Source organism: Anabrus simplex, chromosome 5 (assembly GCF_040414725.1).
Source record: "Anabrus simplex isolate iqAnaSimp1 chromosome 5, ASM4041472v1, whole genome shotgun sequence".
NCBI lineage: Eukaryota > Metazoa > Arthropoda > Insecta > Orthoptera > Tettigoniidae > Anabrus > Anabrus simplex.
The window spans coordinates 120,979,337-121,000,106 of record NC_090269.1 but is presented as its reverse complement, the minus strand read 5'-3'; the positions used below and the strand labels follow the sequence as shown (position 1 = coordinate 121,000,106).

The 20,770-nt window shown below is 39.4% G+C and overlaps 1 protein-coding gene across 1 annotated transcript in view; it reads left to right on the top strand.

Annotated features, from left to right (window-relative positions):
• The window catches only part of LOC136874390 (uncharacterized), a 145,025-nt gene extending 127,352 nt beyond the window's left edge, over positions 1 to 17,673 (top strand). The window contains exon 6 of the mRNA XM_068227783.1: positions 17,466 to 17,673. Within this exon, the coding sequence (XP_068083884.1) occupies positions 17,466 to 17,673 (208 nt within the window). The remainder of the gene's footprint in view (positions 1 to 17,465) is intronic.
• The last annotated feature ends 3,097 nt before the right edge of the window (positions 17,674 to 20,770 follow it).

Genomic DNA, 20,770 nt, shown 5'->3' with positions numbered 1-20,770 from the left:
CGACGATGCGTCGGTTTGGACAATGAATTTCTTCGAGAAATCAGGCATAGCAAGTACAGGGGCATTACAAAGAGCTAATTTAAGGTCTTCGAAAGCGGCTTGTTGAGAAGGTCCCCACTCAAATTTGACGCCTTTCCTACGAAGAAGGTTTAAGGGCGCCGCTCTATTAGCGAAGTTAGGAATAAACTTCCTGAAGAAATTCACCATACCAATGAACCTGGCGATGCCTTTGATGTCCTTGGGAGGTTTAAAATCACGGATGGCCTGTGTTCTAGAATGATCGACGGCTACACCATCAGGTGACACAATATGCCCTAGGAAAGACATAGAGGGCTTAGCAAAGGCAACCTTGGACAACTTAACAGTTAACCCAGCCTTACGAAGGCGATCGAGAACTTCTCGCAGATGATCTAGATGTTCTTCAAAAGTCTCTGAAAATACGACGACATCATCCAAGTAGTGATATAAGTACTCAAATTTGATGTCGGAGAAGACCCTATCTAGTAGCCTAGTGAGTACAGCTGCTCCCGTGGGGAGCCCGAAAGGCACGCGGTTGTATTCATATAAATTCCAGTCCGTGGCAAACACTGTAAGGTGTTTAGACTCTTCGGCAAGGGGAATTTGATTATAGGCCTGATTCAAGTCCAAGATAGTAAAGAACTTGGCCTTACGAAACCATGAAAAACAAGAATGAAGGTCAGGAAGGGGCACAGATTGCAACACCACCTTCCGATTGAGAGCCCTATAATCAATGACAGGCCTGAAGCCTCCTTGGGGTTTCGGAACTAGAAAAATAGGCGAAGAATACGCCGACTTAGAGGGCCTAATGATACCATCCTTCAACATCTGATCGATAATTTCTTTCAGAGCCTTCATTTTAGGTGGAGATAGCCTATACGGTGGAAAACGGACAGGAATCGAATCCGTGACCTCAATTTTGTATTCGATCAGGTCAGTAACACCAAGAGTATCAGAAAACACCTCTGGAAACGACTGACACAGCTTACGAATACTATCAGCCAGCTCCTCAGGTAGATGTCTAAGGTCTAACAACATCTCATCCTGGGTAGGCGAAATAGAAGAACATGATGCAGAATTACACTTTAGTAGAGGGATATTACAATTAGAGGCAAATTTGAAAGTGCAAGACCTACTCTGAAGATCGAGCACAAGACCAGTGTGAGAAATAAAGTCCGCTCCCAATATAATGGGGCAAGACAAGAACTTGGCCACAAACAATTTAACTTTCCATGTGAATTTAAAAATACGAATTTTGACCAATAAGGAACCTAGAATTTCTAATGGGGATGAATTAGCCGAAACATATTGAACAGGAGATGAGACATAGTCAGGTAGTTCACAAACAGATTTCAATTTAGAATACCATTCAGCCGAAATAACCGAACAAACACTGCCTGAATCTAAGAGAGCTGTTATAGGCTCGTTATTTAACTCAATCTTAAGAAAAGGAACCGGAGCGGGGGAATCCGCCGCAATCCTAAGACACTCTCTGGGGCCTTCAAAAGATAAATTTGAAAATTGCTCGTTCCCTGAATTTACAACCTGTTTACTAGGGGCTGAGTCTCGGGAAGATGGATTAGTCGACTCAGCTGAAGCCACTAGTCACTTTTTATTATTGGCATAGGTAGAATTTGCACCAGAAGTTGAGCAGGAGGGGGTGCTAATCGAGTTTGGGCAATTCTTGGCGATATGTGAGAAAGCCCCACATTTAAAACAGCCTTGTGCTGAACCAGCTCCATTATTTGCCCTACTAGTTTTGACCAATGGACATTTATTGCGAAGATGGTCAGGCGACCCGCAAGCATAACATTTACGGGGTGTGACTGGTCGGCGAGGTGGAGGCCGAGTATTACTAAACGACGGAGGAGGTTCTTTTGCCACATGCAAAGAGTCAGCGTACCTAACTCCTTCCGCTGAGACGGCCAACGCTTCAAGTTCAGAGAAAGTTTGCGGGCACGCCGCGAAACACAAGTACGACCTATAAGATGGTGAAATGCCTTCTACAATAGCCTGTACAATCTGGTCCTCAGGGAAGTGCAGAGCAAACACCCTAGTATAAAACTTAATGTCCTGTATGAAATCAGCCAAGTTTTCATCCAAGCGTTGTACACGGTAATAGTACTTCTGAATAAGGGAAGATCTGGCCCTAGCCGGGATGAAGTTAGCTAGCAAATGGGCATGGAAATCCTCAATAGATGATTGCTCGGCAATGGCTCTTACGATTTTATCTGAGAGAATACCAATAGCATACGGATAGATAATTTGCAAAATTTGACATGGAGAAAGAGAAAACACAAGTGCCTGATCCTGAAATTCAACTAGAAATCTTAAAAATGAAATTACATCACTGGTGGTATTAACAGAAAACTTAGAGATTCCTCTGAGCAACATTGCCAATGGATGAGGCAAGCTGCTAAACCCGGGTGACATAGTAGGTAAAGGTTTCAATGGCAAGGAAGTTAATTCAGAACGGATGTTACTCAACGATGCATGGCGTTCAGACTCGTTGTCCAATGGGGCAGAGATAGTTTGAGCAGCGATGGTTTTCCTATTTACTTCTCCCTTAGGAGGTTCTTCCTCGCTACCTACATTCACTATGGTGGGTTGATCAGATTTGGGAGGAACTTCCCCAGTTAACAATTGAGTGACCTTACTAGATAATTCGGAAATATTTTCCAGGAGCGTACTAGCTTCCTTCCTCTGAACGTCATTCAGTTTTAGAGACAACAGATCGTTAACCCTATTCGAAAAATGATATAGCCTAGCTTGCACACGCTTAATTTGATTAGGAGAGGGATCATTTTCATCAAAAAAACTAACTACAGAAGCTAGCCCAGTAATATTCTCGACGATCGTGGAAAGAGAGTCGTCAATATCTTTCTCTCCCAATGTGGGGATGGAAATGGGCAGATCAAGGGACTCTCTAAGCTTATTTGTATCTACTGCAACCGTGCCTCCAGATTGCACATTTCTAATAGTCAATTCGTAGATCAACTCCTCCTTGCGCAAATAGTTAAGATGGAGAACATCGCGAGGGCCGGGCATGATGACAGAACAATTTTGAAAAAGTCAAAAAAAAAAAAAATTCCAGCAACTGAGAAAATTGTTAGAGTTCGGAACAAAACAATGTTTAGCCGTCAAAAGGGGCTAAATTGAGACCCATTCAACCACGCTCTGCTACCACTTGTTACCGTGTTTTAGTGGTAGGTAGAGGTGAAAGAAGGTGCGGGCGTGAACGGGTCTCAAACTACGGAATCAAAGTTAATGTAAAATTTAACAAGGTTATATTTTCTTTTCAAAAACAAAGAAATAACAAGCATGGCAGGTACAAAGTAGTAAATCAAAAGGGTAGTTACAATATTTACAGGATTAGGGCTTCGCGCCCTGACTGTACACTGCTTGGGCAATCAGCTCAGTTTTACCCCAAACACAAGTTTCAACAGAGGGGCAGAAAACCCCATTCATGCCTAGGAGCCCTTGCTCCAAATTACACTGAAAAGCCTCCTCGAGGCATACAACACTCAATTTTCAAAAGAGCCACTCGCTCTCAAATTTAAGCCTCGCCCAGGCCACACCAAACTCCACCTTCAAGTTGTCCTCACTGGACACAGGCACAGGGGTAAAATACCCAACCTACTGAGGTCTATTAAATGAAAAGGGGCAATTACATGACCTCTAAAATAACAATTTGAGAGGAGGAGATCTTGCACTCCTAATACACTTGTTTTTAAAACCTAATCTGGCTCTAGGCCACTAATGCAAGGGCTAATCCCATACTACAGAGGTGACTTTAGAAAAGAGCAATTGATTTTACATTAACGAAGAATAGGTTGAGAAAATAAGTTCACCTCAAAACAATGTGAGTGGGAGCTCGAGAGGGTTAGCACTCTCTATCCCAATATGCAGCTTAAAAGAGAATAGATGAAAAGATTGGTTACATTTTTAGGAAAAGGTTACATGGTGGAAACGCTTCGAACCCGCTCCGAGAGTTAAACTGCCAACCTAGCAAGAAAAGAAGTTATTAAGAGGCCATTACCTGGTGTTGAACAGCTGGAGAAGAAAGAGGCGCTTCCCGCCCCCTGCTATGTACTTTACACACTGAAAGATGGAACAGAAGTGGCCCGGAGACCCTAAAATCAGCAGTTTATATCCTCTCGCGGAAGGTTCTAGGGGTTAGGGGAATGAAAACACCCTCCCACAAACTCTTTATTGGCTAGGGTACAGAAACATATCCAAGTTGGGGGAAGATACATCGGATTGGTCGGAAATAACTCAAAGAAATTCGGGATTGGATAAATCTAAAACAAGGGGAAAAAGAGGGGTATATAGCCAACTTAAACAATAACAGAAAGAAATTTAGCAAAGAACAAACATTTGAAATAAAAATTTCTCCAACAAAATAGTTCTTTGACTCCGCACTAGGTTGCACTATTGTTGATCTTCAGTAGTGTCCTCTAGAAGAGAAAGTTCACACTTCTTACTTCAAGCGAAACAAAAACACATCAAAAATGACACAGTTCAAAAACTCAAAGTTTTCCATGTGGTGACATCTTCAGAGAAAGTAGAGAATTAGTAGCGTAGATAACGTTCAGACTTCCTCCAACAGAGGAGTTTCAACTGGCGCACATTTTGAATTAGCGGTGTGGAGGTGTACCGCCCGGTACAGTTTAAGATGGGACTGAGGGTGACTGATGAAAATAACAAGCTTATTCTAGTCCATACCTGAATATATAATTTACTTTAAACAAATAAATCTTTCCAGAGATGGATCTGGGCTAAAGGTAGCTGAATACCATGTACTATAGTTTCTTCTGCACTGGTAACGGGCAGCTTACATACTGTCAGATGGGGTGCGGGCAATATGCCACTGCCAAATCAGAGCTCAATAACATTGTTACCTGCCATCATCAGAAATAATTAATGGTTATATTACCAGGTTTGTTATTATCCTGATGTTATTGTAAGATATAATATATGTTTCTGACACGATTAAATAAAGCAGAGTCTGGATTTACTTCTACTTGCTCAATCCAGGTCCATCTCTTTCATATTTCATATTCAACTTCCTTTCATCAACTCTTGCTCCATTCAAATTCTTACAGTGTTAGGTTTGTAAGTCCTAGGGAAAATTTCATGTTCACAGCTTTCATGGTCCTTCCCTTTCATTAGCTGATATCCTCATTCTTTGATGCATTGGAAGTCTTCTTCTCCCATGTGGGTAGGGGTGGTATCTTCTGTCTATTTTAAGAAGTAACTAAAGGGGGTAACCTCCAGGGGATCTCAAGTTGGTAGCATAGGATGATAACCACCAAAAAGCAAAAACAAGAAAGGACAGATACGTCAGCTCTTCGTAAGAATAATTATTGTGGGAGAAATAAAAAGCCTGGTGGTGGTGGTTATTGTTTTAAGAGGAAGTACAACTGGGCAACAGTCCTCTCTTAACTCTAATAATATGCGAAAGTGGAAGAGATCTAACCTTTTGAATAATGAGGGTGTTGGCAAAAGAAAGCTCAACAGTCCCAAAGGGCTTTGGCCTACCAAGTGAGCACTGCTCAGTCTGAAGGACTGCAAATTGCGAGGTGTGGTGTGGTCAGCATGATGAATCTTCTTGGCCATTATTCTTGGCTCTCTACATTGGGGCCATTATCTCACCATCAGATAGCTCTTCAATTGCAATCATGTAGGCTGAATGGACCTCAAACCAGCTCTTAGGTCCAGGTAAAAATCTCTGACCTGGCCAGGAACTGAACCCAGGGCCCACAGGCAAGAGGCAGGCACACTATCCCTGTACCATGGAGCCGGCAGGTTGGTAACCATAAGTCCACTAGTTCAGTCTGGCAATGCTTCCATTTACTTGTACTGAGCTCCTCACTTTCATCCTTCCTATTCAACCTTTGTTGGTCAATTCTCATTCTCTTCCAACCCTGGCAGATTTAGGAAGTGTAGCATGTCTCATTTTCATGCCTTTCACAGCCCTTCCCTTTCTTTTGCCAACACCCTCATTATTCAAAAGGTTAGATCTCCTCCACTTTGTCATATTATTAGAGTTAAGAGAGGACTGTTGCCCAGCTGTACTTCCTCTTAAAATAATAACCACCACCACCAGGCTTTTTATTTCTCCCACAATAATTATTCTTACGAAGAGCTGACGTGTCTGTCCTTTCTTGTTAAAATAAAAATCCCACCACCTAATTTTATTGGTGATATTGGTATGATAAATCCTTTCTGCCTTACAATATGGGTTTGAAAGAAATGTATAAATAGAGGAAATATTTGAACTCTGCCATTGTCCGGTCCCAAGTCCGGAATGAGAAAGGAGAAGGGTTTACTAGTCTGGCACCCAGCTGTAAAAGTGCCAATGCCGAGTTTTGGGTGGCAGGAAATAACCTGACTCCCTAAGGGGGCCAACGGCTTCGGGTGAATGAGCCCCTTTAGGTGGAGTGATGGTCCCCACAGTGGAGGAAATGCCACTGGAATCGATTATGCAGCGTCTGTTCTCCAGGTTAGGGGCAGCTGCACAAGGCGTCTGTACTCATTATCACCTCACTGGATCACATCCAGAGTTGTAATTCGGGACCTAGTCCCATACAGGTGACACCTTGACAGTCAACCATGGAAGGGCTTTTGAGAAATACTCCACCGGTTGAACCAAGAGTTCAGAGAAGGCAGCATTCGGATATGGTGGGCTACCACTTAAAAGATACCATGAAGTCAGAGGCACGGAAATATCCCAGTACCACATATACAAACGAGACAAAGTCATGAATCAAACCAAAGCAGATAACCTACTTCTCTACAAACAATATAAACTCACTCATGCAAACCAGTAAACTAAAAGTGATCACCGACATAATGGACCAACACAAAATTCTTAACATGGGATTACAAGAAATTAGAAACACTGACCAGGATGCCTTGGCATCTCAAGGGTACAGACTTTATAAAGGTATACCCGGGAAGAGAGTTATGAAGAATGTCCCACAATTTTGAACAGGATTTGGTCAGCCTTAAAATAATAAACTCAGTTCAAGAATTCAAATCACAGTCTCCACAACTCTCAACCCTCACCTTAAAGGCATCTAATAAAATCTATACTATAATAAATGCCCATGCTCCCACTAATGTTAAAAACAACTCCTCAGAAGACCATGAAGAAACAGAAGAATTTTGGGACCTATTGGACCAGACCATAGATAACATCCCCAATAGGTGACTTCAATGCTCAACTAGGCAGATAAAGAAAATACAGTGATATCATCAGAAAATGGCCAGCACACAAGAAAACAAATAAAAATAGAGAGAGACTAGTTGACCTGTGTAGAAACCATAATTTAATCTCAAAATCTACATGTTTTAAGAGAAAACCTCAAAAACTCAAAACATGGAAACATCCTGACTACACTAAAGAAGAATGGCAACTGGATCACATCTGCATGGACAAATACCACCACAAAGAGATCTATAACGTCAAAGTCCTCCGAGGAATAGACACAGGTTCAGATCACTATGTAGTTAAAATAAAATTTAAACTCACTTCCCAGAGGAGACAACAAAAGCAAGCCCATAAACTAAAAGAAAAATAGATCCTACCCAGTTAATCAACAATGAAAATTACCAAAAAGCAACTGAAAAAATAAAAATCACAGATAAACTTGAATACACTTAGTACACAACCTTAAACAAATTGCAGAAGACCTGGCTTTACACACAGTTTTTACTCATGACCATAACACACAATAACACACTCACTTGAGTGATAAAGTGATAAAGTAAGCTTGTATTCTCATCCTGAGGTAGTGCATCTCTTTTCAGGCACACCCCCAATGGAGGTAAGCTGAATGTACCATTTGAAACACATACCAGCCCTCCTGTCATTCTTAAATTTCTGGCAGTACCGGGAATTGAACCCAGGCCACCGAGGATGGCAGCTAATAGTGCTAACCATTACACTTGACTAATCACACTGCACACCAGTGCATCAATCTCCTGGTCATGGATACGGCTTCTCACGACGCACTGTCTTTCAAGAACAGTCCACAATAGAAATCTTGTTGAACTCGGCGTAACCAACTAAATGAATGACTCATCACTGACTCGTGGTCGTCTGTTGAAGATGAATTGTTACTGGCAAATTCGAGACTGACTGGCGTGCACCAGTTGTGCTCTTGCTGGGCTGCGTGGCTTAGACGGTTGAGGCGCTGGCCTTCTGACCCCAACTTGGCAGGTTCCATCATGGCTCAGTTCGGTGGTATTTGAAGGTGCTAAAATACGTCAACCTCATGTCAGTAGATTTACTGGCACATAAAATAACTCCTGCGGGACTAAATTCCGGCACCTCGGTGTCTCCAAAAACCGTAAAAAAGTAGTTAGTGGACATAAAGCAAATAACATTATTATTAGTTGTGCTCTTTTTGGAAGATTCTAGAATTTCTTGCTTTACATATCAATCTAGGCACCTGGTCCATTGTTAATCAGCTTCTACCTTCTACAAGTTTCTGTATTGTGGAATTCAACCGTTTGCCTGTTGCCGGCCCTGTCCACATTGTCTCCTCTGCCCTGTGATTGTTGTGTCTTGGTGGCATAACTGCCAGCCTCCCTGCAATTGGCTTCCATTTTCAGAATTGAATAATGGTTATTTTAAAGTCGCAGTGTGCAAAATTGAAAATGGCAGTAAATTTTCACCTGCCTAACAAAATATGGGACATTTTGGTATCCTAACCAAGTTTTTGGGAGAACAGAATAGACTTTTGAGAAAAGCAATAATCCTGTACTTCACTGGATGTATATGAATCCTAGCCTTAACATGGGATAAGCGCTCTTTTTCCCCATTCTCTTCTTTCTCTGTCTTTACCCTGTAATAGTCTAGGTTTCAACAATTATCACTGCCATCCTTTCTCTACCATCTGCTAATGGAGACTGCAGCTGAATATTTTGGATATGTGGTATTTTCTTAGATACTGTATGTGCGCATGCTTAGCAAGTAAGTTCTTGTTCTACATCTGTCTCATATGCATATTATCTAAGTATTTATGAATTATTAGGAATATCAGTTTCATATAGAGTATTGAGAAATAGATTTCTACTTACAAAATTTGCCTTATTTTAATTACTGCTTCTATAAAATTGCACAGCTTAATCTGTTTGATGATAATTAATCTAACTGGAGCAATTCTCATCAAAAATTCAATCTACTAACATGGAGAACAAATGTAGTCAGGCATCTAGTAAATGGAAGAATGGTTCAGTAATTACCAAAAATGACATTTTATTGTCTAACATTTCCCTTTTGTCTTTGAATATCAGATAAGAACGAAATGTTGTCTTAGGAACTGTAACTATCTTTTGTGTAGTTGTATTAAATAATTTGGACTTAATTGGACATCTCAGTTTTCTGACAGTACAGTACATCTTAATGGAGATTGCAGACTTACCAAACACTATTCCTTTCATTACAGGTACAGGTTCATATATTGGATTGCACTTTTGGGGCCTCATATTGGAGCAGTTTTAGGAGCCCTTACTTATGTATTCTTTGTAGGAATACATTTACTAGATTTGGAAGAGTGACAGATGAAGTTCTATTAGTTGGAACTAGAGAAGATAAGTTACAGTAAGGTGAAAGTATCGTGTAAATACAGGATTGTGGCAAAAATAAGGTTGTGATAACAATATGAAGAAACATTTCTTATAAGGTGACAGAAACAACTCTTCAACTTTTTAACTTGAAGAATAGTGCACAGATCATGTCAACCCTTCATGATTCAGTATTTTGATTCTTTATGTGTCCTGTACAGCTGTCAAAAAAGAAAGTGGCCGCTCTCTTGAATGTAAGTCCCCTTCAGGGCCCTTCAATACTATTCAGAGACAAGCAACGTTACATGCTGTTGGACCATAGTCTGATATGGCCTGATATGATGGACCAGTTCTACATGCTACTATTGTGCCTTATTGGCAACGAGTTGGACTGGTATTCACAAGGTCAAATGTTCGAACACAACCTACTGCTTGTTATGTTTATTAAGAGAGAAAATATATAAATGCTCCTGTCTTTTATTTATGATTGTTTTTGTAATTAACACCAGGTTCATGAATTCATTATCATTATTTATTGTGGCATTTTGGCTTTTTTAAACTCTCAACAAAAATATATTTTGTGGCATAAACAAAAACTTAGACATTTCAAACAATTGGAAGTACTGGTACTAAAATAAAAACAAAACAAAAACAAAGCCACAATTGAATATTTAATCCATCTTCCTCCCATCTCAATCTCACCTTACGGTCGAGTGGACATGAAGTCAACTAGTCCTTTCAAATAACAACTGTTCTCAGCCACGGCATCCCAGGCATCCTGGATGAACTTCTGCAAATACAGTAATCAGAATATCTTGGAGAGGGATGGGCCAGTTGTTCCACATATGCTTCTTTATTTGTGACCACATATTCTCAATTGGGTTCAAGTTCAGAGATCAATGAGGCCAGTCCATCAATTCAATATCCTGTTGGTCCTTCCTTTGTTATAGAAAAAGTGAATTCATCAGGAAATATTACCCTTTTCCAATCCTGATCATAATTTCCCACTAAATGCTTGTCTATGTGCTCCTCCTTAAGAACTTCCCTAGGAATGGCACCATCAACATCTCAAATTGGTGGCCCTTAAACTATTTCTCATGGTCTGGTCGTAACCAGGCAAATTGACATCTGCCTTCGAAGCAGCAGCAGTATGAAAGGGATTCCTTTCAACATCTGCCACTAATCTGGCATCCTGTTGTGGTGCTGAATTTTCCCTCTAATACTCCTGTATTTTCATGCAAAAATACCTGAACACTGATAATTTTGCACCCATCTCCAAGTTGTCCTTTCTGAAACATGGATATGCCTAGCTGCTTCGGATGCTGAAAATCTCAGTTACAGACTATTATACTTAAAAATCAATGATATAAATACATTTGGAGTCTTATTAATTACTATATTATTTGCAGGCATAAATTCCAAAGATTTAAAAGAAAGTTATCATCATCATCATCATCATTTTTCCAACTCCAGTTTCCTGTGCGTGGTGTATAAGGAATTGCCATCTTTGCCTGTCTGCATACATCTTCTTTTCTAGGACATATTCCCATCCGAGACCTCTCTCCTCCACATCTGATTTCACTGTCTCTATCCAGTGTTTCCTTGGCCTTCCCATTGGTATTTTTGGACAGTAAAGTCAAAGTATTTTCTGGCAAATCTCTCATTCATGATTCTCATTATGTGCCCATACCACTGAAGTCTACCTTTCTTTGTTACACTGGTAATAGGAAACTCAATGCCAAATACCCTCCTATTTACTTCATTCCTGATTTTGTCCTTTTGAATAGTTTGATTCATAGTTCTAATGAATCTCATATTTGTTGCCTGAATTCTGCTATAGTCTTTATTTAGCCTCTAAACCATATGTGAGAATTGGTACAAAGTAGGTGTGGTATAAGGTTGTTGTTTTTGCTTTTTGTGATATTTTGCAGTCCCACATTAGGTTTCTGACTTGATTGTAAACGTTTGATGCTTTTATGTGTCTTGCTGAGTATTTCTTGCTTGACAGTGTTGTCGTTCAAGATAGTGCTTCAAGGCACATGAAGTGAGAAACTGATTCTAATTTTATTTCTTCCAAAATGAGGTTTGAGGTTGTTCCTTTCCTGTTGATGGTCATTGGTATGGTCTTTGTTTCACTCATCTTCAGCTAAATGTTACTCAACATATTGTTCCATTCAGTCAGTTTTTTCTGTATTTCAGCTTCTGTATTCAGCACATCATCACCAAATCCCAGGGAATTTGGTCTAGTGTCTTTGTATTATTTACATTGCTAAAGGGTAATAACTAAATGAAAATGATAACTTCAAAAGGCTGAAACTTACAACCTTTGAATCATTTAGTTATAGCTTCGTGGCTGCTCCACAAGAAGCCAATATCAAATGACTCCTTCTTAAACACCATAGTTCAGCATCATTCACAGTGATACTGTGCATCTACAAGCATACGTATCATCTTATTTCCTTACAGGATAGTAAAATGTAATAATATAAGAAAAAGAAGAAACTACCACTAATATTATGCAGCTGTATTGTTCCAGACCTAACATTTAAATTATTTATACAGTACCACTAAAGAATGATAATACAATAAAAATTATTACTTGAATAAGACTCAAAACTTGCAAACTTCGAATCACTGAGTAATTTACTGCTGTTCCACAAGAAGCAGATATCAAATAACTCTTTCTTAAGCACCATAGTTCAGCACAGTTCACAGTGCTTCTGCTGCACATCTACTGTACAAGCACATGCATCATGTAACAGCACTGGGATCTGAAGTGGAACTTAGAATATATTCACTGTTTAAGAGCGGCCACTTTTTTTTTTGACAGCTGTACATAAGTATTTGCAGCCAGTAGGGATGAAAACAAAATATACAATGCATGTAACTAATGTGAGTGTAAACAGATAAATTTGTGTATCAGTTATGTATTTTGAGTATATGTAAATAAAATATATTTATATAACATAATTAAAATGCATTTATATTGTCTGTTTCAAAACAAAATGTATGTTCAGAGAGAAAAGAGCTCTCTCCCTAAGATAGTTTATCCCATAAACAAAAAACCAAACCCCATGGCACTACAGCACTTGAAGGGCCTTGGCATATCAAGCGACCACTGCTCAGCTCGAAGGCTTGCAGATTACGAGATGTCGTGTGGTCAGCACGACAAATCCCTGACCTGGCCGGGAATCAAACCCGGGTCCTCCAGGTAAGAGACAGGCATGCTACCCCTACACCACAGGGCTGGCACATCCCATAAACAGCTTGCAAAAAATATCATGTCTTTTCCTTTCTCACCAGTCTTTGTCTATTGGCACATAATTGTATATATAAAATCGTCTTGTAATAGATTCATTTCTGGTCAATTAAAAAATATACAGATCTTTGAAACTGAAAATCCACAGCCTGTTTCCAGTCATTTGATTGAGTCAGGAATGGAATGAACAAAGCCCCCATCTAGCGGTGAGGATAGGAAATGTGCCGACTGCCGAAGCTTGTTGCACTCTTCTGGGGCAAATAAATAAGTGACAGATGAAATGAAATTTTAATGGAGAGAGTTGCTGGAATGAAAGATGACAGGGAAAACCAGCCAGGGTACCTGGAGAAATACCTGTCCCGCCTCCTCTTTGTCTCACATGGAATGACCAGGATTTTTTTTTTTTTTTGCTATGGGCTTTACGTCACACCGACACAGATAGGTCTTATGGCGACGATGGGATAGGAAAGGCCTAGGAGTTGGAAGGAAGCGGCCGTGGCCTTAATTAAGGTACAGCCCCAGCATTTGCCTGGTGTGAAAATGGGAAACCACGTGACCAGGATTTGAACCATGGTATCCGGTGGTGAGAGGTCGGCGCACTGCCGCCTGAGCCATGGAGGCTTCATACAGATCTTTGCATAGGACAAAATAAACATGTTTCACAAGTTGTGAACAGGCCAGTTTACATTCTTTATTTCTTTTGCCATACACTTTCTCTCTCTCTCTCTCTTTTCTTTTCTGCTATTTATTTAACAACACAGAATATAAGTATTTGCAGCCAGCAGGGATGAAAACAAAATACATAATGCATGTAACTAATATGAGTGCAAACACACCACAATTGGCTGTGCCACTCTTCTATATATACAGGATTTTGGTGGCTGTGGGATTGGAATGGACTAGGAATGTAAGAGATACACCTGTACCACTAGATGGCCTTTACCATGCAGATAACTTGCTTGGACTTCTTTATATCCTGGGAAAGGCAATGAACACATAATTTAAAAACCATTCACATCTTCTTTTTAGCACTGCTCCACTGATACAGGGTACACTTTGCAGATCAATGAACACCATTTTACATCATTTTGTGCATTGCTAGGTTCAGATTGATGATCTTTAAATCCAAGTTCATTGAATCCTGCCATTACTGCTTTGGTCCTCTAGAGCATTGTCCTTTGACATCGAAATGTAGTACGGAGGTGTCATCTGTACCAGATGCTGCACACTGAATGTAGTCGTACTATCAGAGGTGCTTCTCTCTCATTTTTTCTATAGTTGACAAAATGTCCATCTGTTGCCGAATTGTGTGGTTTCAGATGTGGTTGATAATGGAAACCCCCATTACCTAGTGGAGCATTCTCATTTGTATGGCATGTAGTGATTATGTCAGCTGGTTTACATTCAACTCCACAAACCACAATTGGCTGTACCGCTCTCCTATATATTTTTCACTTGAGGCAACGCGGCATTCTTTTGTCATTAATGACCTCCATCTAGCACACCTTTATCCTTTTTGTCACTTCATTACTGATGCTGCCATTGCTCTTCAGATAACATCCAAGATATGAGAACCTTTCCATCTTAATTAAGTTCCCTCCTATGATTTCAATGTTAGCATCATTTTGATCTGTCTCTAGACATTTCATGCTTGATATTCAGATGGAGGTCATAGTTTATTAGCTTCATGTCCTGCATTGATGATTCCAATAATCACAATTATAAAGCTGGATTTTCCCACCTAATCAATACTTTTATTTATATTACAGTACTTAATACATTTTTCAGTACTGGTTTTGGCTTTTATAATAGGCCTTCTTCAGCTACTGAAGAACCTTGATTTTTGTTAAAATAACACACAATGTTAAACACTACTTATTCTAAGTTTAGGACAACTTATTTCTAAGTTTAAATGATACATTGTTGTGATAAAACATGCGTTAATGAGAATTGTAAAAGTCTAAAATGATCTAATAGTTCATTGGTCTTGATGTTCCTTTAACACTCTTTTGATTTCTATATTACAATGTTTGACACTACTTATTCTAAGTTTAAGACGGCTCATTTCTAAATTTAAATAATACAATTTTGTGATAAAATCTGCGTCAATAGGAAGTCTAAAATTATCTAAAAGTTTCATTTGTAAGTATCACTGGTCTTGGGAGAAGATGGGAGAGGCAGTTGATCCGTTCTTTCACAGTTTTGTTTGGGTTACATCTGCAAGTGCAACATCATCTGCATACAGAAGAGTCCAAGGAATACTCTGTTGCAAGCTGTGAGTGACGGTGTCCATAATGAAAACAAAGAAAATTGTGACAATCCGAAGCCTTAGTCGGTGCTGACATTCACAGGAAAGCCTTCCAAAGTGTCAATAGCAGAACATACCTACTCTACTCCTGGTGTTTGTATGAAAATGGGTTGGAACTCAGTCGAAGTCCTTCTCAGGGTCGAAGATTTCAGTGTGCAATGGCTTTATTTTTTCTGGATACTTCTCCATAGGCATTTGTCCTACAAAAATGGCATCAGTAATTTAAGTCCTCTGGACGTATTCACATTTGTTGATGCTGATTCTGTTGATTTCACAGAAGTGTTGACTGAGGATTTTCTTTGTACGAGAGAGCAGGTGGTTTGGGTGACAGAGCATTCTGCTGGGTTTCTCTTGTTCTTGAAGACTGGCACAGTAATGCTCATAGTCCAATCAAAAGGGATGTAGCCAGAGCCCAGTGTAGCATTGAAAAAAGCAATCAACCAGTTGATTGTAGTACTATGAAGTTCCCATAGTTTCAAAACGTTTACTGATAGGCTGTGTGGTCCAAACAATTTCCGATTTCTCATGCATTTTACACTCTCAGGAGCAAGTCCATATTTTGTACCTGTCCACAGAAACCAGGGAACTTTGGCGATATTAAAAAAATTCCCCCTCTCTAACTACTCAATGGATCTTAACTTGTGACACTGAAAAGTCTTATCTTCTACATTTATATCTCACATACTGCATTCAAATATTCTGAATAGTATGAAAATATTGCAGTGCTCTCTATCAAAATATAAACCAAAAAATAACAAGTAATTTCAACCTATTTGTTGTTCTGTTATTGTTAAATACAAATTATAAAAGTGATACAAGCTACATATTAAAAAATTTATCTCATCCACCAATTCAGAAGCTATCATATTGTTTCTTGGAGTGGTAAATTGTGCCGTTCATTGACATTTTCATTATGAAGCCTTATGAAACATTACAATTTAGGCCTACTGGTACTCAAAATTATTTACGATATATAACCTTTAAACACACTAGTAGTATGTCACAATTTATCTATTTCACTACCAGGGTCATCTGTGTCTATTTTATTGTCTCTCATGTCATTATTCGAATTATTATGATTTACTCCCTTTTCATCTATTTCACTATCAGGGTTATCTCTCTCACTTTCTGCATTAACTAGCTCAACATCTTCTCCTATTGTTTATTTGCATCATCTTTACTACAATCATGCCCCCTCCCCCCAAGGCACTACAGCCCTTGAAGGACCTTGGCTTACCAAGCAACCGCTGCTCAGCCCGAAGGCCTGCAGATTACAAGGTGTCATGTGGTCAGCACAATGAATCCTCTCGGCCGTTATTCTTGGCTTTCTAGACTGGGGTCGCCATCTCACCTCAGATAGCTCCTCAGTTCTAATCACGTAGGCTGAGTGGACCTCGAACCAGCCCTCAGGTCCAGGTAAAAATCCCTGACCTGGCCGGGAATCGAACCCGGGGCCTCCAGGTAAGAGGCAGGCACGCTACCCGTACACCACAGGGCTGGCTACTACAATCATAGATAGGCCTAATATATTTTCTTTCACTTCTCTGCACTGCATCCTCATTTTGTAAAAATATAATGAAAACTCCTCTCAAGTGTCATCTAGTAATGGAATTTTTTACTAAGTACTATGAACATGTAGCTATCTTCAAGCCCGTAAATACTGGGGACAAGGATTTTAAATTATATCTTATGCTTAAGCCTACAGAAGTTATGACCTTTGACAATTTTGAAAGAATCGAAGCCCGTAGAATCTACAGGAATGGCCGCTAGTATGTTAACACCCTGGAAACTTCCTCAGCTGAAATATGTTGGGTGAAGTCTTTTGTTTGAGCACCTTCTGGGAATGGTGGATGTGCAACTCTATATTCAATATCTCATCAAAGTGCTGTTGCCAGAGTTTCATGATCTTGCTACAGCTTTGGCCAGACAGCAGATAATTTTTCTCATATCTTTGGTATCCATTTTAAGGTAGATCGGCTTTGGTTTCAGCAACAATCCTCCTTGCCTCTTGTTTAATAGTGATGTATGAGTATCATTTGATATAGATGTTGATTCCCATAGGGAACCTGAAATATTTGTCCCGAATGAGTAAATTTATAATACCAATATAAATGGTCTGTTATTGAACATTATAAATTTTCCAGCTAACTAATTCCTGATTGCCAGGGTTTCGCCCCAGGAATGAGTTAGCTGGAAAATTCATAATGTCCAATAATGGACTATTTATATTGGTATGATGTATCATTCTCTGTTCTCATTCATCTCAGAGCAAATCAGTCTTTGTATGCATGCTTCTCTTCCTAGATTTTTGCTGTATCTGAGCCATACAACCAAGTCTGCTCATCCATTTGGTCGTGCCCAGGTTTTCATGTGCCCAAGATTTCTCCACCAGTGGCAGCGACAAATTTTCAGAGATTGGTTCATGCAGTGTCAACTGAATCTGAATTCACTGGGGGAAATGCGATATTGCTCACCGAGACTGCCTTCTGGTCTCATAATTTCCCCCACTTGATCTTCTCTGGACCCATCTGCACATACACCTTTTCTGGGTTTGCTGATCCTCAAGTTGGCAGATATAATAGGTTTTTTTTTTTTTTTTGCTATTTGCTTTACGTCGCACTGACACAGATATGTCTTATGGCGACGATGGGGTAGGGAAGGCCTAGGAATTGGAAGGAAGTGGCCGTGGCCTTAATTAAGGTACAGCTCCGGCATTTGCCTGGTGTTAAAATGGGAAACCACGGAAAATCATCTTCAGGGCTGCCGACAGTGGGGCTCGAACCCACTATCTCCCAATTACTGGATACTGGCCGCACTTAAGCGACTGCAGCTATTGAGCTCGGTGATATAATAGTTTATGCTGGGGTGTAACATAGTCTAATTGTATGATCTTCACAGGTAACTACTTGAAAATTACGGTGTCATACTAGGATGAGATCATTCTGCCTTCTACTAGCACCACTAGTGTAGGTAGTGAGGAGACCACTTTGCTACCCAAAGGAAGTGTTGCCAGCGACTAGGTCATTTGCCTACATAAAGTTCAGGATATGATGTCTGTTATCAGTTTGAGTATCACAGCCTTTACTCCATACGGTATCTATAGCCATCCTTATTTTGTTCAATGTGCCCATTAAAGACACCACTGCTGGCTGAGTGGCTCAGACAGTTGAGGCGCTGGCCTGCTGACCCAAAGTTGGCAGGTTCGATCCTGGCTCAGTCCGGTGGTATTTGAAGGTGCTCAAATACGTCAGCCTCATGTCGGTAGATTTACCAGAGAACTCCTGCGGTACTAAATTCCGGCATCTTGGCGTCTCCAAAAACCATAAAAGTAATTAGTGGGATGTAACTCCAATAACATTATTATTAAAGACACCACAGATGAGTAGACTGTCTTCCTCTGGGTACGTCAAGATGTGACCTCGGAGATTTTGCCAAACCTGCTTTCTCTATATCGTCATCACAGCCAGTGACTGCTTTGGTCTTGCCATTAATGCATAAAAAAAAAAAAAAAGGTACTTGCACAACCTGCCCCATCTTAGACACAACACTGGAGCAAGATGATCACTTTTACTTTTCATATCTTGGAAGCATCTTGTCTAAACGGTGTACCTGTGAACAAGACGTTGATAAAAGAATTGGGGCTCATGCAGCATTTGGATGATTAATGCACAGAGTCTTCATGAATAATGACCTAAAACTGCATAGCAAACTCATGGTGTACAAAGCTGTTGTCATTTCCACGCTACTGTATGGCTGTGAAACTTGAACACTCTATCGCCGTGATATAAAAAAAACTTGAGCGCTTCGAACAAAAAATGAGATACATCTTAAATATTAAATGGGAGGATTATGTAATCAACACTGCAGTTCTCGACAAAGCACAGCTAAATAGCATTGAGGCAACAATCATTGCTCATCAACAGAGATAGTTAGGCCATGTTTACCGCATGAGTGATACCAGGCTTCCTCGCCAAATTCTTTATGGTGAACTATGCTCCGGCAGTAGACCTTGTGGAGCCCCTCTTAAGCGTTTTAAGGACCAGCTGAAGCACATCATGATGACAACTGGTATACATATACAGACATGGGAATAATGTGCTGTGGATCGTTCACTGTGGTGGAACACTACATCCACTGCTATAATCTATCAGCTCTTAACATTAGTATTATATTACATTCTTGTTTAATTAATTTTTAGTACTGTTTTATTATGTACAATCACTATTAAGCAGGTTCATCAACAGCTGATGATGACCTATTTACAGGTCGAAACTGGTACTGTTTTTTAATGTAAGTAATTCTAAACATTTTGTAAAATAAAGTATTGATTAGGTGGAAAACTCATCCTTCATACTTGTGTACATCCACTGCTGTCAACTTGTTCGATAGAGAATGCTGTAGACATCAAGAGGCCAAGCAACAAGCAAGAAAGCTCCATCAATCACAACCCTGCCCTCCTGCATCCATTCAGTGTGATTTGTGTGGGCGTATGTATTCTGCCAAGATTGGTCTGTTTAGTCATCGCAAACACATCCATAAATTGAGTTGAACTGCTTACTTTATGCAGGAAGAAGCCATATATACTCAGATCGAGTTACAGCCGATGAATAATAATAATAATAATAATAATTATAATAACAACAATAATAATAATAATAATAATAATAATAATAATAATAATAATAATAATAATAATAATAATAATAATAATAATAATAATAATAATCATGGTTTTTTTTTTTTTTTTTTTTGCTTTACGTCCCACTAACTACTTTTATGGTTTTTGGAGTATTTAAGTTGTTTGTTCCATGGCAAATGGGCTTGTATCCTTCTCCAGTATCACTAGATTGAGCTTGTATCCTTCTCCAGTATCACTAGATTTCTGGCTTTTCCATCACATTTTATGCATGCATGCAATGTCCTTCTGCCATCAGTTGAGAAATATTCATTAGTTAACTGTTTTACTTTTTCAATGAACTCAAAATGTTCTACCTGAATAGATATAATATAAATACAAAGTTTAGTTAAAATACATCCAGGCATAATTATATTATTTAAAATGGATAATAGCTACTCAGTATACAGAGAGAAAATCATAATGTTCTTATATTTACAAATGGAACAGAATAAAGGATAGCAGCATAATTTATACAAAGAGTCATTGAAATAATTTTTTTAAATTTTGATGCAATTTATGTCATCTATAGATTTAAACAGAGCTTCAGATTCTTGACAAAATTCAATCCAATAGAAAATAAATCTCCAGAACAAATAAGACCAGTACCAGAAATTGAAAGTTAATGTACAAACTTCATCCTGAAAGTTTCAAGTCTGAGATTGTAATTATAATGAACAACAGAATTAACTAGAGAAAATTACAGGTACCCTGTAACCTTGAATCGACCCTTGACTGCAATACTGTAAAATTACACCAAATGGCAGGACAGTGCTTAGTAATGCAGTTGTCTGAACTATGGCAGTATTGCTGTCTGGGTGGTCACAGAGCTTGGACATAAAAAATTAGCATAATGTGTGTGTGAAGTCAGGGAAGGCAGCCTTGAAAACCTGGAACCTTATCTAGCAGGCTTAAAGCGAGCAGTCATTGTCAC